Source organism: Neopsephotus bourkii, unplaced genomic scaffold (assembly GCF_033783945.1).
Source record: "Neopsephotus bourkii isolate Nb327-2 ecotype Australia unplaced genomic scaffold, CSIRO-AGI_Nbou_v1 NB_196, whole genome shotgun sequence".
In the NCBI taxonomy this organism is placed as follows: domain Eukaryota; kingdom Metazoa; phylum Chordata; class Aves; order Psittaciformes; family Psittacidae; genus Neopsephotus; species Neopsephotus bourkii.
Genome location: NW_026900709.1, coordinates 629,270 through 656,646, shown reverse-complemented (window position 1 = coordinate 656,646; position 27,377 = coordinate 629,270). Strand labels below are relative to the sequence as shown.

Sequence of the window (27,377 nt, the reverse complement as noted above, 5' to 3'; positions counted from 1 at the left end):
TTAAAATATTTAAGTAGTGTTTTGTATGCAATTCGTATCTATTGATAGCAATAATTTATGTCTCTGCTGGGGTAATCATGTAGGGCCATGCCCAACTGGATTATAAAAACCTAAACAAAATAAGTGATTTGAGCTTCTCTTCATTCAGTTGGAGATACTGCTGCAAGTACCCTTGCAATAGAGACTGGTGTTGCCAATGGACAGTGACTGTCCTGTTTGATTCTCTGTGTTGGTATTACCTTACAGCAAGACCCTAATAAATGAGTTGTTTTCAACAAACTCTGCCATGTCTGTTCAATGTGGTTGTAAATCTGGCTCTGTAAGCTGCATGCAGCAGGGAGCAGGTAGTGTGCTCTGTAGAAGTCTCCTCAGTTGGATGTCTCCAATGCCCTGTGCACAGCAGTTACAAAGCAGGAAAATGGCAGGAGTTCCTCAACACAGAGTTAGTTCTAGAATGATATCCGTACCAGAATGACTTGTGAGGCAGTGTTCATTTGACACTGTGGTGGGTTTGTGCATTCCATGATGATGCTATTTTACTGCTTTCTGATCAAGAAATAAGGTGGTAAAATAAGAAAGGCGTTTAAGATGACTGGTATTTAAAAGTTCTCAGTATCAGCTTCAACCATGCTGGTGGACTGTTTTCTTCATGTATGTGATGCTGCTTCTCATGTTCAAATGTGCTCTTTGCTAGTCCAGAACTCCTTTGATTTCACATTTGAAAAATGTGTTGTATATTCTCTGTATCCTATCCCAGATGTTGAAGAAATAGCTTGCACTCAGAATGGCCAGATGTACCTGAACAGGGATATTTGGAAGCCCTCACCATGCCAGATTTGCGTCTGTGACAATGGAGCTATTCTTTGTGATGAAATCCAGTGTCAAGATGTGCTGGAGTGTGAGAACCCGCAGGTGCCCCCAGGAGAGTGCTGTCCTGTGTGTCCCCATACAACACGTGACTTTGACACAACCATTGGTAAGTTTGCTTTCCAGTTTGGTTTTTTTGAAAGGAGAGACAGCCCAAAGAAGTAGGAACCTCACGATACTGAAATTTCTAATAGTATCTGCATGGTGGAAATTTGAATCTGAAAATCTTCCCTTTTGGGTTGCACTAGAGCTGTCTGTGGAAACAGTTTTCTTCGGACTATGAAACTGATATAAGCCCAAATGCCTTTATAACTAAAAGGTTGATTCAAATTCCACCTTGATATTTCAAGGAGGTTCAGTTCTGTCTTCTTTTTGTGGTTCGTCTCGAGCTGAAAGGCAAATATTATAAGAGAAACATGTATAATAAACATGTTAAGATAAAGATAATTTATTATATAAATATATATGGTAAAATAAGTGCATGCTTTACTAAAATGCTCAACCTGAGGCCCCTCCAGTTGGTGTATAAATGTCAATATTATATGTAAACAGTAATATGTAAACAGTATAAAGTGTTTCCCCCAGATGGAAACATGGACACATGATCCTTTTGTAAGACATGTGAATCAAAATTAGCATGAAGTATTGTTAAGTTCCTGGATTTGCATACTTTCTGCTATGTACCTTAAAGATATGTCTTTTCCAGTGCTGGCAGACTCTTCTTCCTTGGAGACACTTGGCTAAAGCAATCTCCCCTCAATTTTCCTAAAAGAAAGTCTCTTAACTTGTAATTAATGCTCTTTAATATTGTGTATTGAACTATGTTCTACATGTAATAACTAAAGCAGCTTCTTCAGGAGATATAATTGCTGTTATAAACTTAATATAGAAAAAAGTTGTGATAAAAAGCACGTATCAGGGGCCTATGTAATTGAGCAATGGAGCAAGATGTGGCAAGCAGTAAATAGACCGTGCATCCTGTTGTGTTTTGGGAGGCATTAGGCCAATGCCAACAAGGTGCACTTAGAAAATATAAAAGCGGAATGAATAAATTCCAGAATTACTTATTGTTATTCAAGGTATTAAAATATTCCCCTGAAGGATTTTTGTGGATATAAGTGTGAATATATGGTTCTGACTGCAGGCACATGATACTGCAAATGCTTTTCAAACAAGAAAAGTCAGAAGTCCCCAGTTAGCTCTCCCTTTTGAAAAATACCATGTAATGTGTTGTGGGTCCATCAACATCAGTTGTATTAAGTCAGTAATAAAAGCTTCCTTTGACTTCAGAGTCAGTTGTTAGGTCAGCTTTTGACAATTCCCTATAAGATATTCTACTTTCCTAAAGTGCTTTTTCCTATTCTGTACAATCATGAAAAAGACTGAGACACCACTGCAAACTGTTCTGATTACTCACAGCTGACCAAGGGAGTATGCATGCCTCTGGGAACTTCCCCAGCTCCCTCTAGGCAATTCACCATGTTCTGTGCATCAAAGATCAGGGTGGCCCTAGCTGCAACACCTTCACTCAACTCTTCACATGTTCTGTCAGAGTAAGAACATTAATCTCTCTTTTCTTTTCTTGTCCTTTGTAATAGGCAGAGGAAAAAAGGTAAGATTCTTTTTTTTTTGGTTTGTTTTGTTTGTTGTTTGTTTTTTTTAACTGTATTACAGCTGTTAAAAGAATGTCCTTGGAGCACAGAATTTAAATACAGGTTCTGCTAAAAAACACCTAATTCTTTCCTTTTGGTCATGTTTGATGACTAGGGAGATTGGATTCCCCAGCGTTGGATACTTTTAGGATTCAGCTGGACAGGGTGCTGGGCCATCTTGTCTAGACTGTGTTTTTTTCAAAGAATGGCTGACCAGATGACCCTTGAGGTCACTTCCAACCTCTTATTCTGTGATTCTGTGATTGCAGTCAACATGGAAAAAATGCTGGGGTGCAGGCAAAAATCTTGGTCTAAATATAGAGAATCCTCTGGCTGAAAACCCCTGCTGTTTGCATCAAAGGAATTCCAGTTTGAGTAGTTTGGTTGTTTCATCTCTAGCAGTAGGTCGTTAGAAGTCGGTCATTAGAAGCCAAACTGGGTTATTTTGCTGAGACTTGGCTTCCCAGTGTGCAGCAGGTAGCAATGGGGCAATGCATTCTTGCACAAAGCCATGGTTCTGTGGGCAGTGTTTCTCATAGCATGCAATTAAAGAGCAGATCTATTCCTACACAAGAAATTAAGGTACATTCTGATAAATGAGATTCTAAGATAGTAAGCAGCTACAAAATGTAATTGAAATAAGTTTTTATGTGATCAAGTATATACACTCACTAAAACTGAGTAGCTGTCTATGCAGAAGTAGGTAATGGAAATAAATGGACTGTAACCAGCTTATTATTAATTGATAAACTAGGTAGGAAATTTTTCCCTTTTACCCTTAATAAAACAGTTACTACAAATAAGTATAAACCTAGTTATTTTATCTAACATGTAATCATTGTCAACACATTCAACCCAGAGAAAAGTCAGTTGGCAAATGCCATGTCCTTCACTCTGAAGCTATGTGCTATCATTTTGTATTCTGTCTCTATGCTATAGATGGATATACAGGTTTTTTCTGTCCATAGATTTAGTGATATGAATTTTAATTGAATACCTTAAAGAAATGGAACCTGAATGCTGCTCTGGGGCCTGCATTTCATATAAATCAAATCATCCAATAACCAGAACTACACCATGTTTTCAGTACTTAAATATCATGGTATTTTTCTTTACTTTGGCTCTTCATTCATCTAGTATGTTACACAGTTAGAAAAAGTTTGTTAATTTATACCCTTCATTTAATCAGTATCCATAGTCATTAAAAAATTGTATGGATGAGCTATCACAGGTACTTTAATTGAGTCTCCTTAGAGAATTCTTAGCATTCGTCACAGTCACAGAGATGGTATTGGTGAAACTGGTAGAGTTAATTGTACTTGTTTTCTGCCATCTGACATTTTTGCATCTCTTTCTTACAGGGGCAAAAAGGGGAACCTGGAATAGTGCCACCTGTAAGTTCATCTTTTTTCTTCATGTATCAGCACACCCTAGAAATGTGTATTTTACTGCTTTAAAGCAGAATTGCAGTAATTAAAGAAATACAACAAAAATTTACAGCCTAGAAATGAAAAAAATATTTTTGCCGTTTCACATATGGAACATTAGCAATTCCTGTCAATTGCATTGTGGGGAAAAAATTTATTGAGTTAAATCTGTCATAATCTTTACATATATAGTTAGAATTTTGGGGAGGTATAATGGTAAATTAGTACTTTGGAAGTGTAGAGACACTTGAGGAAGATTGTGAAATAAATTATCACTTTCTATCTTTATTATACCTTTATAGCACAAAGACAGACAAAAGAATCAATAACTTGAGACTAAATAATTGTAATACACATTTATTTAATCTTTCTTAGAATAACAATGATCCTTCCAAGATTTTGCTTATATTGCTTATCAAAAGACTACAAAATGGAAAGAGATAACCAGTGGAACTTTATTTATTTTGTCCCCAAAAAAAAGCCTTACAACTTCACTGGTTCTTTAGTTTTCTCTCTTGGTATTTACTTTTCAATGATTAATTTTCTGTAGGGTAGTCATGACAAGTATAGGCATAATGTTGCATGGTAATTTTGATCTATATTGCATTCTTTAGGTTTCAGGAATACGAGGCCGCCCAGGACCAGCCGTGAGTATTTTCTGATCTTCTGTCTCCCCAGTGATGGCTTTTTTCATTTTCTGCCATTTCTGTTTTGTATTGTGGGGATGATGTGGAGGAGGACTTTTCCATGCTAGATTTGAGGAGGCAAGAAGATTGTGAGATGTTTTACTAGTCCCAGGTCAGCCTACACCTTAAGTGAATGAATATGTACTTGTCACACATGCATGTCTGAGGACCTTTGTGTGAAGTTGATGCTGGGGAATGCTTCCGCTTCTCTGGCAGGGATCTAGCAGGAGTATGAGATGCAGCATTCTCAGAGAGCAGTTTTGGACTAGCAGAAGGGATGTCTTAGACTTGTACAACTCCACGTTAAAAGCCTCCAGCATGCAGAAAACCTTTGCTAAATTAACCCGCAGAGCATAGGAGAGATTAAAGTATTTTGTAGACCTCTGCATCCTGGTTCTGCTCCTTTCAGGCAATGTACAATTGAGAATACATATTGAATATTTGGTGATTGCAGGTATTTTCTTCATGATGATGTGAAAAAGCCCAAACCCACAAATTAATTTTCAAATAAGCATTGCATTTCATGTTTTCAGAGCTTTATTAATTGTTAGCTAGTTTAAATGGTACTTACTATTTCTAATCTTTCTTCTAGGGACCTCCAGGCTCACAAGGACCACGAGGAGAAAGAGGACCAAAGGGAAGACCTGTAAGTTATTAAGTGTCTCAGAAATCAAATACTGGACTAACCTCTAAAGGGTAGATGGCTTTAAACAGTCTCCATGTCTTCCAGAGTTACCAGAACTTTCCTCATATTTTCCAAGAGTTAGGTAACAAACAGAAAAACATTCATATTTCCCCATTCACTGGGTGGATTGAAACCTGACTGCTCTGAGACAATTGACAAAGTTTTAGCAGTATTTCCACTAAAAGCCATACTTCTTCAACAAACTTTCCCAAAGCAGTGTCCGAGAGTACGGCTTTCTTCAGCATTTAAAAGAAAAGGAAATTAAAGAACAAAACTGGAACATCACATTCTCCTTTTTAAGAACTTGCTGACTTTCTGCTTGTTACTGCTGTACATCAGAAGCAGAGTGAGCTGTGTGGCTCAGAGTAAAGTCAAAGCTCAGGAAGTTAGCAGGAGTTAATTTTGTGACTGTGTATGTTGGTATGCTGGTGAATAATATGATCAAGATTGCTCAGCGGAAATAAAAACTTCAGAAGAGAACTTTGCTGTCTGCATGTGGAGAACCACAGAAAAGCCAAAAGGGTGTGCTGAAAATACCAAAGACGACATGTTCCTCTTGAAAAAGCTAGGTCAAAGAGCTTCAGTGATGCAAAAAGCAGTTTTTAAAGAGCTGTATAATTGTAATTTCTGTGTGGATGTTTTTCTATCCCTCAGAAGAGAACAAGCCAATACTGAGTTTAGGCATAGGCCTAAAAGTGACCCCTTTGTGGTGTTCTCCAGTGTGTGCCTGTTGTCCATAGATGGTAATGACACTTCTGAGGCAGTGGAGTAAGCATGTAGCCTCTTCGAGACGGATGCCAAGCTGCAGCTCTCTAGATCACCATTAGATATTTCTCTGATGAATAACTGTCAAGATCTTAAAAGAATTCTGGGAGTAATTGCAAAGTCTTGTGGTACACAGAGGAATCTTGACTGTGTTTGTACAGACATCTGAAGTGCGCTCGTAACGTGCAATATTATCAGTAAGATGCTAAGTAATTTCTGATTCTGTGCCATGCATCCCTTGTGTGTCTCTATAGAGTGGTGACTAGAAGCACCTAAAATATCAAAAGTCTGTAAACACTTTTGAGTTCCTTTGACATAGGATATTATTCTGCTTTCAAGGGGTAACAAGGGGTTGGGAACCCGTCGGCTCCTCTGAAAGTGTTATGTCAAAGGTTCTGGTGAGCTGTATGTATGTCAGAATGTAGGTCTGAGACCAGAGAACACTGCTTTTGGATAAGGACTGACTGTTAGTGCAGGATTTTGTATTTTTACTGGTGGGAAAAAAATGTTATTTCACACCTGGAGTTATATTATATAAAACCTCTCTGCATAATGTTTGCAACTTGTTTAAAATACCTTGTGGAGCAAGTAACCTTGTACAGGCACCCTTTATAAAATTCATCTGGCTAAATTCATTACTGACAGCTGCTATTACAAAACCACTAAGCACATTTCCAAGCTGTTTGTTTGTTTCTTTGGATGTTTTTGTTTGCTTGTTCCTTAAATGAGCTTCTGCTGACTAGTGAGCAGGAACTCTACTTTGCTATGTGTCCCTACATCTTACAATATCAGGACTCTTGGATTTAAAATAAAATCAGGAGTGTTAGCATGTTTTTTATCTCAAATTCTTTTCTAATGTAACAGTGAGAGAGAAATAGCTAGAGAATCACATGTTGGCATTTGCAAAATGCATTTGGATAGTATTTTAGGTGTTTACAAATGATCTTTTGAAGACAGAAAATAAGCTTGAGCATCCTCAGAACCATTGATATATTCTGTTTCAGTATGGGTTTACAGTCGGTTGTAATTGCTGTAGCAGTTAAAATAGACAGTAGCTTGAGCGTATTCTACCATGATCTGCATTTCCTTTTATTCCATTACAGGCAAAACCTGTAATAGTTTCCTGAACAGCAGCAGCAATGGGCCAGAATGAGTCAATTGCGTGTTTAAACTCTGCCACCTCGTGGCCTGTTGTGAGCATTTTTTTTTTTTTTTTTTTTAATTTTTCTTTAACTCACTGACCTTGAGCTGGTGAAAGAATATGGAAGAGCTTTTTTAGTGTACATAGACATAGATAAATAATGTAAAATAAATAAAGGTATAATCATGATTTTGATAAAAAACATTGATTATATACCACTGTTTAGCTGCCACCTACAAATACAAATATGCTTTTTGGTGACTTTTTGGTTTGTGATGTGGGGGGATTGCAGTATTGCTCTTGAAGAAGGTTGATTTTTGTGACTAAGAAGTAGGTCCTTTTCTAAAAAGAAGTAAAAGAAAGACCTTTTTCTATACCAGATTTTGTTAAGGTGCCTTGGTATGGATATTGAAAATCAGTAGTTGTATGGGAGCTTGCTTAATTCTTTATAGACAATTGTGTTTTTCTGTAATGTTTCATTTTGTTTTGTTTTGACAGCTAACAAAAGACGGTGGCTCATTCTTTTCCTCCTTTGGGCCGTATGCACTTTTAGGTTTGGCAGTGTGTACTTCTGTTTATAATAGAAACATTAAATAATAAACTTTTCTGCTAGAACCTTCTTTTTCCATCCAACATGCATGAATCTTCTAACTTGTTTCAGAATACCATCTATTTACAGCTCATTCTGCAAGTAGAGGTGTGTGTGTGTACGTGTATGTCGTGATACGAAACAGAGTTTTCCCCTCATTGCTAGGCTTACAGGAATTCCAGACCATCAAGACAGATAGAGAATTAACAGAATTAGCTGATTTGCTGGGAGTTTTCAGGACTCATTGCCACTGTTATCACAGTGTAGCCCTTTCCCAAGAGAAAGCTTTTTCTTTAACATGTGAACCATACTACTTCAAACAGTATTAGTTCAGACATAAGTTCCATCAAATGTGCCACAGACTGCAAGGAAACACAAGTCTCATCACATGGAAATATGAGCAATCTGTCTGATTCTAACTGTGTTTGTAAAGATGACTCACTGAAACAGGCTTTCAAAGTTTTATGTTTAAGGATTCTTCAAGGATCCTTAGAAGAGCTCGTTCTACAGTATAAAATTTTCCTTGCCGTAGTCAAGCATTTTATTCTAATGAAGAAAGCAGTAGTGGCAAGCAGTATGAACTTTGTATTTATGATTGAAGAATATTTTTATTGGCCCTGTTGCTGTTGTTTATTAGCTGCTTCCATATTTAATTTTAGTTTTGATACAAGATGAATGCTGTTTAGGGATCAAAAGTGGGGAGCAATTGCACGGCTTCCTAGCCCATTCTGCAAATACTAGCCAGAGACAACATGAGGGACTTAACTCTGCATTTTTGGCAGTGTAACTGTGTCGAGACTCAGCAAAAGTATGAGCGGTCTAAACCAGTCATGATGTCAGGAGGCTTTAAAAATCTGGCCTTACGCTGGAGTTGCCTTAACGTGTATGTACACTGATCTGAGCTATATGTCTTTAGGTAGTAAATTCATGATACTGTATTCTGTGTGCAGAGCAAAATAGTTTTTCAGCAGTAATATATACTCTAGTATGGAATGGGGGAAACTTGAGATGCCTAAAGAGACTGTGATATAAATTACTGCAGTTGACTTGTGTTTGTGTGATTTGTGACTAATTTTAGCCAGTGCTTCTGATCTGAAGGTAGGAGCAGGTCTTGAGGGATGTTGTTTGTTTGAAGAACTTTCTGTAGAAATGCAGATTTATCACAAACATGGCAGTGATTTGCCAGTTACAGTGATTTTAATGAACACCCTTGCACACTGTTGTCATTTCTAATTTATTTATTTTTTCTAGGGTCCTCGTGGTCCTCAAGGGATTGATGGTGAACCTGGTATCCCTGGCCAGCCTGGTGACCCTGGCCCTCCAGGGCACCCTACCCACACAGGACCAGATGGAATAAGCAGGGTAAGTGTTACACTTGCTTTAGCAGAAAATGAAGCGAATGTTAGGCCAGACCCACATGGTAGAAAAAGTAACTTCTCTTTGCTTCAGTGAGTGTGGAACGCAGTTCCTTGTCTCCTGGTCAAGAGGGACAGCAGCTAGCGGCAGTGCAAGTTCTGCCAAAAATTGGGACAAGTGAATGTGAGAAGTCTTGGAAGGTTTACACCTGTTGCAGTGGGTTTTAGCATCTAGAAAAGCCAGTGTGCCCAAATCTAAAATCCTTGGTAGGGTTGTGTTAGTTCTACCTGACTTAAACCCAATGGTTCTGGACAATAGCCCACGGAAACTGGTGTACCAAATTAGGAATACAGAAAAGAAAAAAAAAAGATTAATATAAATAAATATATAAATATATAATAATTAATGAGAGAAATTAAAACGTGGCTAAGTGTACTTCTTGCTAGAATTGTTCAGACCAACACTGAGAAGATTAAGTAAGGTAAGTAACTGTGAAAGAAGGGTTAACCAGCTCTAGATACAGACAGTGCTCCGCAGGACTCCTTCCCCTCACTTCCTCAATACTATGGAACTCTAATCATGATTGAGAATGAAGTACATGTTTGAATTCATCAAGTATATATTCTTTTACATGTTTATTGCTGTTTGGAGTATAGCTGCTATGATTCACCACTCCATTGTTCCTCCACTGTTACTGAAAACAGTAAAGTTTTATTGGCAATCACCTGAAATATTCATGTTAGTCCAATGGATTGCAAATTTAGGCAGCATTTCTTGACTGAACCACATTTCCAAACTGAATCCATCAGGTTCAGCCCAAGTGAGTTATCTTCAGCACAGAGGAATCCCTTAGAATCACAGAAGCACCAGGGATGGGTGTTAGATCACCATCCATTATAGATTTCCACAGAAAATAAGAAATAATAGGTGTGGCCAGAGATCTAAGGCATTTTTAGTTTGTATTCTATCTCTGAAGTTAGCCAGCCTTGCGGAAAATGTATTCGGGGACCAATCTGATGTGAAACAAACCTTGACTCATAAAAGACTTGAATGCACATTTGCTGTTCCTCCTTCTCAGCCTGCCATGAGTGAGGATCTGGCTCTGAACGAAGCAAAATGAAATTGATTTCAACTATGTACTTCCAGAAGGAGGAGGACACTGGAGGTTCTCCCTGCTTTGGCGCATTTGGCTCTGTGAATTGGCATGAACAGCAGTGCCTTCAGTTTGCTGGATAAGGGCAGCATGCTTAAAAATTACAGTCTGCAATCATAAAATCAGCTACATTTCCATTTACCTTAATGTATTTCTGAACTTGAAACACAGCAATTGAAAACAAAAGAAAGACAAATTAAGATGTAAATTAAATTTGAAGATGGTGAAAGAAGGCTAATTGATTACATGGGATGCTTTTCTCTTTTTAGGCAATTTTCCCATTTGTTTAATATTAAAGTGGAGATAGAGTCAGAATAGTAAGCAGATATTCAGCAGGTCTTTGAAGCCTAAAACCACCTCAGATTTATAGGAAATACAACTTTTAGTGATTAAAACAAGAATTTAGTTGTGAGCACTGCAAAGCCAATGTACATAATGAAGGTATGGTTACATGGATTTTTACCTTATGAACCACCACAATGATTGACAGCTAAAATAATTTTTTTTTTCTTCCCAGCCATTTTCAGCTCAGATGGCAGGACTGGATGAGAAATCTGGATTTGGCAGTCAGATGGGACTGATGCCTGGTGCAGTGGTAAGACCAGATTAGCCCTGTACTGTAGGACAGGGTGGAAGTGGAGTGCATATGCAAAAACCCAAAGAGGAATCAATCCTCTTCAACTTCCTATGCCTCTAGAACAGTATATTGTAGTGCAGCTTTGCACAGTACCTGGACTGAAGTGAAAAACGTATTCTGTTAAATGAAGCCACTTCTTTTTCCACTTCTAACCTACTTGTCTTCCTTCCCTCCTGCAGTATAGCAGCTATTAACATTAAGGTACAGGAAAAAAAATAGCTCCTGACTTTCTCATACCTTGATTCGTTGCAGAGTAACTGAAAAGTGTCATCTATAACACAAAGCAGAATGAACAAATATGTGACTGGGAAGGCTTCTTTTCACATAGTGACATAAAGATCTTTGGGAGTAATTTAAAAAATATTTCTGAAAACAGTGCTTAACTGAAAGTTTGCTGTATTATTTTAAGACAGACATTCTGTTTCTCTGCTGGGTCTAGTTTTACAATCAGCATCTCTCAGTACTCAGATATCCTCTTCATTTTTAGTAGACTGGGGATTTAATGGTAACACTGAATTTTTTTACCATCTGTGAAAGCTGTTTAACTACCATAAGCTGTCTCTGCTAGAACTTTGTGTTGGTTTTGAACATTATCTCTTTTCCCTACGTGTATCTATCGCTTTGTGATATCTTGAAAACACTGTTTTACTTTTTGCTGTTACTTCTGACATTCATTCATAATGAAACCATGCTTTAGTGATTGCACTGTCCAGGAGTTTGTGTACCTGGATCTTATTCCTTCAGGTCCCTATTAATACCCTTAAAACTCATTTTCAATACAATTTGAAAGCTTCTAAAGGTAATCTGATGTTTTGCTTAACTTTTGTGGTGATTTCTTCAAGTAACTCTCCTTTTTTATGAATGTCTCTCTTCAGTGAATTTGCTGTGTGCATATACAGTGGTTTGTTCCACAAGGCTGTCCTACTTACTTTGCTGCCCTCCACCGTTTTGCTTAATCCTTTCACTCAGTCTGTCTCGAGAAATTCTGTTTCTTGTATAGCCTCTTCTTTTGTAATTCTTAAATGTGACTCATTTCAATATTAATCTGTCTAGGACTCTCTGAGGCCTTACACAAAGTCTGCTTAGTCAGTTGGCACTCACTGTCTTTATATTGATTCATCATGTTCTATGATATCCTATTTTCCTTGTAAACTGAGTAACTGACAGTGGAACTGTTGTATTTTGTTTTGGTTTTAATGTTAATTAGAATTTTTGAAAGGCCTATTCCTAACACTTCTACATTTGCTTTGTAAAAGTTAGTAAAAATTAACGAATTGTGTGTGGAAAATAATGTATCTTGAGCCCCTGTCAGGGTGCAACTTATTGTCTGCTATAGATGATTTTGTATTGCTAGAAAAAAGATTACATTTGGACAAGATTATGTTTACCGTGCGTTACAAGTCACAATTAAGCATGAGGTTTTTGCTAAAAATCTCATTAAACTTTTTACAGGAAAATCTGGATTTTCTGTAACAAACCACAACTGTTGGGAAGCTGTTTTGGTGGTTTTTATGTTTCATGAAAATACATCCCTCTATTGCTGCTTATCAGCACACGGCTGAGAACAGCAACATTCATTTATTTTGTCACTGATTCCGTTACAAGATTAATTTGAGTAATGGAAATTCCCTTCAAGGATAGTCAATTCCCCCTAACCAACTCTGTCCTGTTATTACAATTTTTTTTCAGTGGAGCTATACAAGCAACCTGGTTGTTCTGATTGATTCTAGGATCTATGATTCCAGAGACTGTGAGGTTCCAGAAGGCAAGCAAGCCCATATTTTCAGATGCTAATTAATTTACAGTCTTGTGGCTTTTTGATTTGAAGATTTCCATTCTATATCATTTTCTGTTTCATAACATCAGTCCCCCAAGCAAAAGCCTTTCTGAGGATTTGACCACAGAAATGTTATCTTGGAGGCCACTTGCAGACAATTTTGCTGTCTTTTTAGGATGAATGTTACCTGGGGAAGGGTATTTTCTAGTGTGTAACAGGTTTTGTTTTTATTAGGGTCCAGTGGGTCCAAGAGGTCCTCAAGGTCTCCAAGGAAAACAAGTAAGTACTTCATCTCAGGCTAGAGATGGAGGCAAAGCACACAGTAATTGGGGTGTGTGTGTGCGCGTGTGTGTGTGTGTGTGTGTGTGTGTGTGTGTTCATCTCTGAGGAAATGTCCATCTTCAGTGACAGATGGATGAGAGCATCTTTGTTTAGAGGTGAATTTAAACATGCTGCTCTCAAGAGCTCTGCTCTAGAAGTACTCTATAAACAAAAACTCAAAAAAAGAAAAAAGTTAGACCTGTAACAAGGTTTTAACCCAGCACACATTTTTTTAATGAAGGAACAGTAATCAAAATGGTGACTGTTCTGCTTTCAGTATTAGCATGGTGTTAAGTTACCACTTGGATTTGTATATGGCACAAGATTTATCTAAAGTCTGAGGGATTTTCATATCCAACTTCCACTCATTTGGAAATGTGAGCTGGTTCTGAATTAGAATCCAGACTCTCCTATGGGCTGTGATTGGCCTGATCATGGATTTTAATTTATATCCTTATATTTTTACCTGTTGGAATTTGTAATTGTATTCATCTCTGCTTAATTTTAGGGTGGTGCTGGCCCCACAGGCCCACCTGGTGAACCTGGGGATCCAGGACCTATGGTAAGACACTTCTACAATAGAAATGCAAACAATATATTATATAGCCTTACTTCAGAACAGTTTTTTTTTCTGTGTTGTCACAGTTGAAGACATTAAGTAACTTCAGTCAGCAGTTGTGGTGTTCGAAGCATGTTGTCCTGAATCAATGAATTTGAATTGTTTTGGATGCGCATAATAACGATTATAAACATTGTTACTTTCCCAGCAGAGACCTGAGGATGGTTAAGCACTGGTAAAATTATACTTGGTAGTGTAACGCACACAGACATTGAGAATATTTATGTTTTGGAGGCAACAAAATTATTCAAAAGTAAAAGCAAGAGCCAGAGCTTTAAAATAACAGTAACTGTGATTTCTAATATATTGTTTTTCTCCTAAAGGATCCATCGTATATTTTTATATAATGTAATGCAGGTTTCTTAGGGGCAGGGTGATTAGAAAGAGCAGCACAAAATTAAGCAAATGTGCTTAAGCCTAAAATCATCCTTTTTCTACATCCATTTTTATAAAACCAGACTTTGAAATGGAGGAAGTAAATATTTTAGTGACGGCTAAATTGACTTGTCAACAAATTTATTTATTTCTTAGGGTCCAGTTGGTTCTCGTGGACCAGAGGGACCTCCAGGCAAACCTGGTGAAGATGTAAGTTTGTTATTCTTTGTATCTTGTTTTATTTGTAATAAAACAAATACTGGCATCTTTGAGACAGTGTCTAACCTTCAGATATGCCTGTTGTAACTATTTTTATCATTTACTTTTCTTTATAATCATACTCATTAAGTGCAGTGTACTCTTTATAAATTTTAGCACCCCTTTTCAAAGCAGTCCTTTGTTTTCCTTACCTGTCATCATCATACCTAAGGCTTAAGTGCTGTCTCTATTATTTCTTGCCTCAGCCAGTTCTTCAACTGAGGTGTTTTTCTTGAAATCAGCATACCAGGGATGCAAGGGGGCAATTGGAGATGTCTCTTTGGAATAGTATGATGAGTTAGAAGAACTGTAATGATAACACACACCTGGAACTGGACAATAAAATTTTAGTATTTAAATTATTTAAACTTCTTAATAATTTATTATAGTCATTACTGATTTTATTACTCTATCCATGATTGTGCACATATATGTAAAATATATGTAATATACATGTTATGTAAGTATGTATGTACTGCACAACAATAGCTGAAGATTTTACTGGTGGATGTATATTATGTGCTTGCAAAGTACAGTAAATCCATTTGAATTGTAATTTATAACTTAGAAATCAGTAGAAAACTGCACATATTTTAGTATAAAAGTTACCATTTCTTGTGTAACAGCTACTTTCCCATTAAAGCGTGTAAGGAGTTTAATGGGAATTTTGGAAGAGTTAAGCCAGATCTTGATACTTCTCTAAGAACATTCTCCAGTGTATGTATGAGTTTCTTTAATTGCATTTGTGAAGCACTTTGCCTTCTCTCTGTCCAGAAACTATTTTTCTGAAGCCTTACATATTCCTGCAACCCAGAGTCCTGGTTAATGCAGGTAAAGAAATATTTAGTTTTGACTCTGGAGGACTTTAAATAATCTTCAAAATATTCTCATTTGCTTCTACCGTATTTTCTTTTCTGTTGCATCACACAGAAAATAGTCACCTATCTGCAATGAAATTATACACATTTTAAAACATTTGAACAGAAGAAGTAACATGCTACAGTGCAGGCAGTTTCAGATTGCTGTTTCTATGGAAAATTAAAGTAATTTGACTCTGTGTAAGGATGACAAAAGTTTGCTTCACTAATTCACAGGAAAACTACCTTGCAGCACCATCTTGTGATGCTGAGATGCATTCTGGACCCAGTCTTCAGTTTCTGCAATTCTTTGTTAAAAAACATTGAAAGCTGTGTCCAATGCACATTGTTAATGATGTGTGTAGTTGATTTTTATCATTGAAATTGTACAGTAAAGAGCAGATATATAATACTGATGTGAATGTCCTCATTCATTTGAATGGAAGAATGATAATTTCACATTTGCTATTTTCATATGTTTCGTTTTTTATTTTCCTTAGGGTGAACCTGGCAGACCAGGACAGTCCGGTGAGCCTGGATTTCCAGGATCTCCAGTAAGAGCTTATTTACATTTTAGCAAAATGACCATACTTACATCATCACTATCTCTCTTAATAGCAAGTGCAAAGCTCTGCCATTCAATTTCTGGAATACTTGTGTTAGTTTACTGTAATAATTCAGATCAGAGTGATAGCTTGGAACCAAACAGGTCATGCAGAGGTCCTTGAGTTAATCCTGACAGTTCTTCACAGGTGCACATTTCAACTGCTTCATTGATAAAATATTCATAGAACAGATGACAGTATATACAAGCTATACTCCCATTTCCCAGTGTTTTGCATGGTCATTCACAATCGTGCAGGAAGTGCTCAGAGACCCTAGAATGATGTCAGGCTGGGATGGCACTTCATAAGGGTCAGTCAGGGCAGGGGAAGAGAGGATTATATCATACACATATATATTTTATTTTTTATATCTATTTTCAGTATGCAAATATGAATAAAGGATTTCCAAATATTATGTGCTTGTGCTGCAGAGGGTACTTGCCATGGTTCAGTCTAGAAATAAAACAGACATACCATTTTGGCTCATATTAAGTGTTCTGCCCTCACCAGTCAAGTTTCTGTACCTGGAAGGGAGCTGTAGTGTGGCTGGAAAGGGAATGTAGAAATTCCAGAGCTGAACCCATCTGATGTGTATCATCTCTGAAACTGCCTCATTTTCTTTTTAAGCATCCAGTGATTGCGTGGCACTTTTTTTTCTTTATTATTTTTTTTTTTTAGCAGCTGTAGATATGATCTCTTGGAGAGAGAAACAATATTTTTTTTCTTTAACAAGGCAGTGTTGTTTCCTAAACTTTCCTCTTAAGTTTTATGGGTCAAAGACAATGTTTTTTAAACTGCATGAGGCAAATGTAGTCTGTGGAGTAGTAATCTGTTCAGATCAACCTGTTTTGCTAAATAAAGTAATCTTTTAGAAGACTTTCTAATGAAGGAAAGAAGTAATACAACTACACCCATACACACAAAATGGCATTAAGATTTGCTGCAGTTGGATAGCACTATAGAGAATACCACTGGATACCCTGATATTTTATCAGAGTACTGCCATGTATTGATCAAGGACAAGCTCGTAGACTGCTACAGAGACACCTGATAGCTGGTTCCCCTTGTATATAATTTGCCTTTTTGCTGTGTGACTCATCCCATGTGTGTACGTCATCATTGACTGCCCTGGTCTTATAAACTGATACACATATACCACTGAGCACAAGCCAAATAAATCCTTTTTGTAGGCTACATTCAGCATAAACAAGCATAAGTAGTACAGTAGTACGATTTCAAATTTACATGCAAGATCTTGTATGACAACAGAGATCATTATTCACTGAGAAACTCATTAGGCATAATTTCAAACACTCTATTCATTTCAGAAATTTCATATCCTCATGAATTATTTTTTTCTTTAGGAATCTGCAAAATCTGAAGTAATTTCTTACTGAATTTTATGATCAAACATTGTCTGTTTAATTGACTGTGAGAAGAGAAAGACCTTTACATGTATGCTAATAAGGAAATAGCTTGTCTGTATGTGAAGTTCTCTAATGCTGAGATCTCAGATGTTATTTTTGCTTCTCTGAATTTCAGTGTTGCTTCATGATACTTCATTTTCTGTAGTATAGCTTTGTGATTTTTTTTATTAAGCCGAAAGGTACAAACTATAATTTTTGCTTCAGAGGCACCACAAAGGAAGAAATTATACGTTTAAACAGTTTGTTCAATTGTTCTCTGAGAGTATGAAGATGTTAATGGGCTTTCTATTATATATTCACATGACCAATAGTCGAACATGAGGCATCTAGCTCTCCTCTGGTTACTTAGTCTTTCCTGAAAGAGAGATCTGGAAGCTTGATAGAAAACTAAGTGTAAGGCAACTTTGGTTTTATTGTTAAATGTGTTTAAATAGCAGTTGTTTATCATGCTACTTGACTGACATATTCTGAAAGAACATGTACAGTTTGCAGTTGGGTCTAAGTTTCTAATTATTTTGAATGATAGTTTTGGTCTCTGTTTAATTAAGGTTTCTCCATATTTGGCCTCAAAATTTGATCTACCACTGGTTTTATTTCATTACTTCTGTTGAAATTTGAGGTTGGGTCATACACTGATGTAAGTGATAAAGTTTTTAATATCAGTGAGAATGTGCATAATGCTGAGACTGTCTACCTTCATAGTATGTTAGGCTGCATCGTCTGAGAACCTCCCAAATGCTTGCCTTGCTATGTAATGTCACCAAGCTGAAGGAATGCTAGGAGTATGAGTATTAATGCTGCTATCCACTTTCCTGTTAGTGACATTATTGTTAGGTTTGTCTGCAGAAATCAGGATCTTATTTGTTTTTCCTTTTATCTACTTAGGGGCCTCGAGGCTTTCCTGGTGCTCCTGGTCTCCCAGGTCTCAAGGGGCACAGGGTAAGAGACAAGGTTTTCACTCTCCTATAAATGATGTTTCAGTATAAAGATACTAGACTTGCCAGCTGTAGCTGAATTACTGGCAGTCGAGAGAGGGCTTTGCAGAAAAGCCACGCTATTCCCCTTTAAGCTGACCTCTGTACTATATCCTCCATCCCTTTCTTCACTCTATTTTCAAATGTTCTGGGAATCTGGAATGAGCTTGCTTGAACCTTGCCAAGCTTCAGAAGGCACAAACCTGACAGTTCCCTTGCTTTGTTGGCAAGTCTTGCATTAGGGTGGGGAACTCGAGAGGTGGATATGTTTGCAACACGGAGTGATTACAAATTACCAAGTTTTCTGCCCAGAATTTTACTTTGGGGAGGAATTAAATAGGTTTCCTATGGCTCAGAGCCACCTCCTTGTTGTTTTAGGATATTTTTTTTAATGTTCTTGTTTTAGAAAAGAAACCAAATCCAAGGAAATGTACCTAGTACAAATGGTTTCCATTTAGGAAGTGTTTAAAAGCTTTATTCCATCTGGTTTTTTTCTCCTTTATTTTTTTCCTTTCTTACTCTTGCCACCTCAGATCCATTCTTGACACCAATATTGAGTTATTTTAACAACAATAGTAGAAATGCTCTCAGTCTATACATATATGAATGTAATTTTCCGATATTTTTATAAATTACAGGGTTTGAAAGGACTTGACGGTCCAAAAGGTGAAATTGGAGCAGCTGGAGCAAAGGTATTTTCATGACCCAAAGAACTAAATGCTTAAGCATGTTTTCTATAATGCCAAAATAATGAAAGATAGTAGATGTTTTCTACAAGGCTTTGAAGCCTTTCCTGTCACTGTTACTTATATGAAGTGGAGAGGCTAAGTGGAATTGCCCATTACTATTGTGCATTTGATTCATATAAAGTGCTGTACAATGACATATCTGGGCTTTATAAAGAGGATTGTTCAACAGTGCCAGCCAGTTTCGGCTGGAGCTCAGTTTTAGGTCTGTAAGATATCATTGGGCGAATTGACACACAAAATGACAGTTGTTATCTGTGACACATACATAATACTACAGACAAGAAAGCCTGTTAAGTAAGAGCACATGCACATCTTGTGATTTTGTACAAACTTGACCAGTTTATGGTTCTTGTCTTTATGTGACCAAGCTGAGAGATAAAAAAAACAGCTTTAAAACATTTTTAATATAATGTAATGTAATATAATATGACAATATAATATACAAAACATAACATCACATCAAATCGAATCCTGTCATATCGCAATGCGTAACTAAAACCTGACTCCCTTCTTTCAGACTACAATACTAGAGATTGGCTTAAAAGAAACTATGCCTTAAAAGGCACTGGGGAAGTGAGAGAATATGTTTTCTTCAACTGACTATTTTTCACCTAGAGATTTTATTTTCTTTGAACTTTTGACTCTCACTGGTACTGCAGCACCTTTACAGCATCAGCTCAAAGCACTGGTAACATAGGGTAGCCAGCTGGTGTCAATCCTTTAAAGATGGGCTCAAGGCTGAAACGTTAGGTGACAATTACAGGTGGGACAGAACTATTTCTTAAGATTAAAGACATGGAAATCTGCGTCTTAGGTCTAACATAAGCATGGAGCACAGGGATGAAACATGTAACTTCATTTTCCTCTAACTTGTTTCCTCTAATTGTGTAATTTCATCTTCATTTCTAGGGAGAATCTGGACCAACAGGTGCCATGGGTGCAACAGGTCCCCTAGTAAGTGGCATATGCACTGGATATTACATGATTTAGGATTGTAAATGCTACCGCCAATGCAAATTTTAATGAGTAGTTTTCATTCAGATGTTGTTTTGGACAACTTAATACTTGTGAGCAGCATAACATGGCAAAAATAGACTCTCAGTGGTGCTTCTGGAACTAAAGCACCTTTCTGATAATGACATCTCTCTGTTAAGCACCATCTGGTGTCATGCAGAATGTAATATCCCTGGAGTGGAACATGCTGTGTGAATGAGACGTAGTAAATAATGAGATTGCATTAGTGTCTTTGGTGAGTATATACAGAATTCTAATGTGTTTAAAATTGGAAATACTGTTGAAATAGGAAAAGAGAAATCACTGTCTATTATATTTCCACTGGGCAAGCCTGTGAGGCTGCAGTGGTTTATGTAAGCTGCTACTTTTTTCTTGCTGTAGGACAAGATAAGCTACTTTCAGGAGGAAAAAAATACAGCTTGATTCTGTAACTGTTGTTCACATTGTCTGTCATGTGCTTGTAGTCTCAGTAAACCTATTCATGTTGATAAAAGCAAATGAAGAAGACTGAGTAGAAAATCACTGGAGAGTGATGCAATGTAAAACGACACAAAGGAAAAGGAAGTGTGTTAAAAAAGTAAAAAGCAAAGAAGAGAAAAACAAGAGGAGGTGGCATGTGTTCTCTCCACTATGGGGATGGGGGGTATGTGGCAGGGGGAAATCAACTGGACTGTTTTCCCCATTTTTATGTTCTGCCATAATAAGTTCCTAAATAATGTACTTTTTGTTCTCTCTTCAAGGGACCTAGAGGAATGCCAGGAGAAAGAGGTCGAATTGGACCACAGGGTGCCCCTGTAAGTAGGATCTTCCTTCTCTTTCCTTTTTTTTACTTAAATTGCTCCCTTATTTTACTTAAATTTAAATCCCTGAGCCTGGAAGTGTTTATTCATGTAACTGCTAGTCAATTCCACAGGGAGTTCTGCTCTAGCTTAAGAAAGTTAGGGCTGAGCAGAGTTTTGTGGGGTGAGGCTTTTACTCAAAATTTTAAAAGTTGACAGTTTTGAAAGAAGAATGCTATATGGTACTTTCTTATAACAGAGCTGCCCATAGGGCCAAGTACCTCACCGCACTTGATATTTTCGCGACACAAAATTGTTGTTTCTGTGAAATTTCTTGTGAAACGCTGTTTGCACCAAAAATTACTGAAACAGAAATAATATGTATTAATTTTTCTGGAGAAAGTTTAAAATGAAAGTTTAGACTTTCAATTTAAATTAAGTCTTATAATTTAATTGCTGGTAATAAAACTGTCTTAAAAATATTTGATTTTTCAACAAAAAGTGGGATTAGCTTTGACATGAGATCATAGTTGAGCAGAAATTTCTTTTTGTTGCTTTCCATCCAGCGTCAGGTATTGTTTTTTATGGAATTTCTCCCTATGACACTTACGTGCTCCACTTACGATATGTGCTCATACAATGAGACTGTCTAACTGCTGGCCTGTCTGAAAAGAGAAAACTATTTACTTGAAGAGGAGCATGTTATAAATATTCAGTCTTGTGTATTTTCATGTCTAGGGTGGACGTGGCCAGCATGGTATGCCTGGGAAGCCAGGGCCAATGGTAAGTTTCTTTCTTAATTGTCTTTTTTTTTTTTTTTTTTTTTCCCACCTTATAATGGCGGTTACCTTATATAATAATCACTTTCCTTCTCATACTACCTGAAGAAGCATGAGAAAATTGTTGGCAATTTCTGGTAACAGTCAAGGGCACCTGGAATTACCTGTGAATGGTTCCTAGTTCTACTTATTTTAGCTCCAGTGATATCCTCTGAGAAATAATACTCTGTAGTTTGCTTCGTCTAAAGGTTTTAATTTGCAGAGGAGTAGGCTTTAGCATCTTCATTGGAGGTGTGACGCTTTCTGCTTTCATGAAGTGAGGCCCATGCTGTAGGGAGAAAAGTGTCTTAAAGATACACACTGCAATATAAAACAGTTTCTAATTACATATTATCTTCCTTCACATACAAAGTTAGCAAATGAGATTGTACCCATTCTCAGCAAGAAAAAATGCATTTCACTGCATTTGCTGCAATTGATCGTAAAAAATATGTAAACCATAGCCTTTTAAATATGGAGAGACACACACTGAACTGAAGAAACAGAAACCTATGTCTGAATGTCTGCCAAACTGAGAAAACTTGCATGACTGCAGAAGATCTGACACAACTACAACAGGGCTGTTCAAACTGTCAGTGTATCAAAGGGTGGTGCTTTCACTCCTACAATTCGGTCTCACAGCTCATTTGCAAAATGTGTTTGAGTGAATTCACATGTGTATTAGGAAGCCAGTGTGGTTATTCACAACAAAGTTAATTATGTGTTGCTTTTGCAAATAAAGGCTTATGATGAGTTTGTACTACTTGTGCAAAGTCAGCTTCCATTTTAAAAATGCACTATTCTTTTTTATTTCCTTTTTTTCCAAAGCATTACTTTTGGGATGTGGTTGACAGTCTCTGTCCGTTTATGCAGACAGCCTGCACCTTTCCCACTCTGTGTAAAAACAAACCAATCAAAACCCCAAGACATCCCACCCCAGAAAACAAACCAGAATTAAAAAAAGAACAAAAAAACCCCCACACTAAAACCACCAGACCACCCCCAAACCCCCAAACACCTGCATACTGTCTGCAATTTTCATTCCCTGAATACTCTTTATTTAGAAGTGATGTAAGTCCTGAGAAAAATTCATTTTCCTGTGTCATCTTAATCACAAGACTCTTTTATTAAAATCTTCATTGAGAAATAATTAACTGTAATAGAAACAGGTCTAGAAGCTGCAAAACTATTTAGTATATCATGAATGAAGGGTAATTCATTAGAAGAAATTTCCAATTAAAAGATTTTTCAGTATCTGAAACTGTTTAGTTTTCAGTATCTGAAACTGTTTAGTCAAGACCTGAGTCTTGAGCTATGAAATTCTACCTGAAACTTGAATTTGTTTCTTTGGCATAATATATGAGCTCAGCTTCACTGGACTTGTTATCTTGTTGGCTAACATTTTTGGTAAAATTCCATGTAGTGTCACAAGGGAGGTAGTGGTACTTAATGCATATGTTTCTCATTGGAGGAAGTGTTAATGAAATGCATTGTTATTTGGGTCAGTGAGGTGGTACAGCATAATTCTGGAATTCTTCCTGCAATGAGAGAGAGATTTGGCAGACATGCATTTGTGATCCAGTAAACTGGGACATAAGTTTTCAAAAATATACTTAGTGAGCTCTTACATCAGTTCTCTAGAAATCCATTCAAGGTCATGGCAGAAATGTTGTCTGTAATGAGTGCTCTGGGGGACATATTGTTCTTACTAAGTTTGTCAGTGGAGCTTTATTACATAGAACTTTTTTTTTTATAGTATACATCATATTTTACAAAAAAGAAAATCAGGGAAATATCGATAAAGCAGAACCATCTGGGAACAGTGTTGTACTGAATATTAATAACCACTGTGTGCTGCCATCCAGAGAGTTTATAATACAGTAGAAAGATCTGTTGAATGTCCTGTTCAGCACAAAAAGCATTATGAAAATGAAAAGAATTTACAGGTTTACTGAAAAGTCCTTAACTGGAAGTTTTCTGTTTAGCAAAACAAGGTTTGTATCATACTGTACAGGTATATTCAAGTGTATACACTTAAAGTTTGCTTTCTAGTGAGTTTGGACAGTCTTCCATATGATGCAGCCCCAGCTGTTTTCATCCCAGCCCCATGCTTCATGTACTTGCAGCCAGATGAGGTACACCTACGCTCTGCAGCACCACAAAGAATTCTGCTCTAGAAACAGCAATTGTGTAACGCTTCAATACTACACTCTGCTCAACCTTTCCCTTCTTAGACACAGCATCAACTGTCTCAAGATATAATGCTATTTGGGAAGAGCTACACTGCCTTCAGGAGCTGAAGGTGTACCTCTGCACAGCACTGTGTTTCACGGTGTGGCATCCTATCCTCCATTTCCTTTTCGAAAAATATCTGCCTATCTCTGAAAAAAAATCCAAGCAGTAAATTCTCTGCAGTATGTGCCTATACAACCTTGAAAATTTGATACAAAATCTGTGTTTTAAAGCTTGTGACTGAATTTTGCTGTGAATTTTTGAAACTCGGTGGGGCAGAAGAGTAGGAAGCAGGGCGTAAAGTTGCATAGCCTCTAATTATATTTCCACTTGTCATTTTCACTTGTTGCTTACTACAGAAATCTTGTCTAGCAATCCAATTGTTTTAGTTTAGATGTGGCTTGTATTTCTCTTTTTTCTAGATTACTGTTTTAAGTCTGAAAGAAGTGAAACTCTCCTTTGCTACATTCTGTAGGACAAATTGTTATCCTTTATCAAATATCTGATCTTTTTATTTCCATACCACAATACCATAGATCTAGAAAGAGGATATAATAGTTTGTTGAAAACTAAACTTGAAAAACAATTGCTGTAGTTGTCAACTGTACACATTGCAATTTGTGCATTAATAACTGAATCAAGAGCTGTAACTTTGCTGGTCAGTAAATACATTATTAAAATACTGCACCACAATTCTATAAAATGTATCTGTATCACTTAGAAAAATGATTGTTTTCTTTTGTTATAAACAAATGTTTTATAACTAAAAAATACACTTAATGCCAGAACCATATTCACCCAGCAATTAGATACTAATCTGTGATCTAAACTGCAGAATTACACATTTGTGTCTGTCTTTTACAGGGCCCACTTGGCATAACTGGTTCTCCAGGTTTTCCAGGTGCTCCAGGTGTAAAGGTAAAAAATAAAATACCTTGTTAATATGTCTTAAGTCCATAGAATAAAAAATGTGTGCTAGACTACACAGGGTTGAGACTGACATGTATACAGGTCATTAAGAGTTGCTGTGAAATCAGTCTTAGTCAAGACCTTGAGACGGAAGATAGAAATCAGAGGCCAAATGAAGCAGTTGCAATTTACCACAGTTAGGATGCTGTCTTTGTTTTCACTCTTGCTTGAGCTAAGGGGTGATTATAAGATGGTTGTCATGCAGTGCCTCAGGAATCTTGTCCAGTGCATTCAAAGAATAATGAGATGCATTATTATAAGTTAAGTTGTGAGAACTAGTCTAAGACAGTATTTAAGCAGTACCTTATAGTGCTGAAACTTCTAGTTTCAGCTGGGGACACTTTTTGAGATGACCTGGACTGGTAAGACAAATGCCTGAACCCTATCAGAGGTGTACTGCAGTTCATAATGATAGAGCACGTGATGATTACCACATTTATGGTTCATACAGCTTCCTTACACTTCTTTGTACTTGGCCTCCACCCAGTTGCTCCTCTTTGTTCCTTTACACATGACAGGAAAAAATTATGTAAGAAGAAACTCTCAATTAGTCAGGTAGCCAAGTTCAGCAGATGTTTTGTATCCTGAAGCTGGCAGCATTCACAAAAGGGCTTTTTGGGAACAAGTCTTAATAAGAGAATTAACATAACGTATACAATTAAATGATAGGCCTTTTAGTGCATGTCATCAATGTTTTGGTATGGCTAAACACCAGATAATACCTAAATAAATGTTTGGAGAAGCTGTCATATGATGAATCAATGGAAACTTTGGAAAGGAGGAGCTGTCTTGAAGGTTGATCATTGGATGATGTAAAACTGGAAGAACTGTGTTGAACTCGAAAAAGCTAAGCAGACTGTGTCTATTTCAGCTATGAAGATGTGATATTAACAGCCACCAGTTCCAAAAGGCAAATTTGATTTGGAGGTACCAGGAGGTACCAGGAAGAATGTTTTTGTACGAGCCTCTGGTCCAATCTTACCAGGATTTTATATTTAATACAGTGCTGCAACAGTCAGTTAATCTGTACTGTGCAAAAAAACCCAAGATGTGTTATGATTTCCAAATCTTAAGCTTTAGTTGTTACTGAAGCTTAAAAAAAAGTTGCCAAGTTATGGATACATACTGGGATTTTAGAGATAGATGTCTACCTAAACTATTTTATCTGATCTGGGTCACGGGTGTTACAGTGCTGCTTCTCTGTATAAAGTTTCCTTGTCGTTATATACATTGAGGAAAAATTCTGTTTGTCTTTTTAAAGTTTACATTCACATAAAAGTAGTACAAGCAGAACTAGGTAAGTAAAAATATATTTTAAGGGTAATGAACTATTGAAAATTCTGATTTTTTTTTTAATAAAATCAGTATTCCTCCTTAGTTACTTCATAGCACTACTTTGTAGAGCAAAATAATCTCCAGTTGTTTTCTATGAAATCTTAGGGTGAAGCAGGTCCGACAGGACCTCGTGGTCCTGAAGGACCCCAAGGACAAAGAGGTGAAACAGGTCCACAGGGCCCAGCTGGATCGCAAGGTCTTCCTGTAAGTATATTAAATTGAGTTCCTCAGTGCTTAGTTTGTGCATGTTGCTTGTTTGTAAGGAATTCTAATACCCAACCCAACTTGATAAACATTGGTTTGTACTCAAATTACTTTTTTCTCAGGAATGGAAAGGTCTCATTCGTTTGTTTTGTGCTTATTTTGTTGAAAATAACTTTTCATTGATTAATTAAAACAACTTGGAAAACTGAAGGTACACAGCTTTATATAGTCTCAATCCTAGAAGTACTTTAAAGCTTAAATTTAAGATCTTAAAGATTAAGAATCACATTAACTTCTTGCATTGTTACTCCAATTGGCATTTACACAAGTAGATCATATATGTTACTCTGTTTTATTGTCTTATAAGACCAGACTTTATTGGTCAAAGTGGATAAAATAATTGTCATCATCTGCTTTTGTTATCAATATCCTTTTCATTAGAATTAATTTTAATGATTGGCATGTTATCTGTAGGGTACTGAAGGGACAGATGGTTCCCCAGGTGCTAAGGGCCCTACTGTAAGTAATCCTGTCACCTGTTGAAGAAATCATGTAAGTGAATTCACTTTATTTTCTTATTTTTATTATGTTTCCTTACTGTACTTGCTTTTCTTTCTATCTGTAGGGATCTCCAGGGACTGGAGGCCCCCTTGGTTTATCAGGTCCACCTGGTTCCCCAGGACCACAAGGCAGTACTGGCCCGCCGGGTATTCGAGGCCAGCCGGTAATGATGTCTTTGTTGAAATTGTCATGGCTTGCAAACGTGTCAGTCTATGAAACTAAAACAGTGACCTGTATCCTGAGCTTCATCAGGAGGAGAGTGGCCAGCAGGTGGAAGGAGGTGATTCTCCCTGTCTGCTTGGCTCTTGTGAGACACAACCCTGAGTACTGTGTCCAGCTCGGGGGTCCCCAGCACAAGAGGAACATGGACCTGTTGGATTGAGTCCAGAAGAGGGCCATGAAGATGATCAAAGGGCTGGAGCACCTCTCCTATGAAGACAGACTGAGTTGGGCTTGTTCAGCCTGGAGAAGGCTCTGGGGAGACCTATAGCAGACCGAAAGGGGGCCAACAAGAAATTCAGAGAGGGAATTTTTACAAGGGTGTG

At 37.2% G+C, this 27,377-nt stretch overlaps 1 protein-coding gene across 1 annotated transcript in view; it reads left to right on the top strand.

The window, feature by feature from the left end:
- The first annotated feature begins 627 nt into the window (after window positions 1–627).
- Window positions 628–27,377, top strand: part of COL5A2 (collagen type V alpha 2 chain) — a 54,260-nt gene continuing 27,510 nt past the window's right edge. The window contains exons 1-20 of the mRNA XM_061344255.1: window positions 628–976; window positions 2,466–2,479; window positions 3,881–3,913; window positions 4,561–4,593; window positions 5,225–5,278; window positions 9,064–9,174; window positions 10,839–10,916; window positions 12,970–13,014; window positions 13,565–13,618; window positions 14,207–14,260; window positions 15,666–15,719; window positions 18,083–18,136; window positions 18,810–18,863; window positions 19,830–19,874; window positions 20,675–20,728; window positions 21,452–21,496; window positions 24,628–24,681; window positions 26,173–26,271; window positions 26,746–26,790; window positions 26,897–26,995. Coding sequence (XP_061200239.1) covers window positions 628–976; window positions 2,466–2,479; window positions 3,881–3,913; window positions 4,561–4,593; window positions 5,225–5,278; window positions 9,064–9,174; window positions 10,839–10,916; window positions 12,970–13,014; window positions 13,565–13,618; window positions 14,207–14,260; window positions 15,666–15,719; window positions 18,083–18,136; window positions 18,810–18,863; window positions 19,830–19,874; window positions 20,675–20,728; window positions 21,452–21,496; window positions 24,628–24,681; window positions 26,173–26,271; window positions 26,746–26,790; window positions 26,897–26,995 — 1,428 coding nt within the window. The remainder of the gene's footprint in view (window positions 977–2,465; window positions 2,480–3,880; window positions 3,914–4,560; window positions 4,594–5,224; window positions 5,279–9,063; window positions 9,175–10,838; window positions 10,917–12,969; window positions 13,015–13,564; window positions 13,619–14,206; window positions 14,261–15,665; window positions 15,720–18,082; window positions 18,137–18,809; window positions 18,864–19,829; window positions 19,875–20,674; window positions 20,729–21,451; window positions 21,497–24,627; window positions 24,682–26,172; window positions 26,272–26,745; window positions 26,791–26,896; window positions 26,996–27,377) is intronic.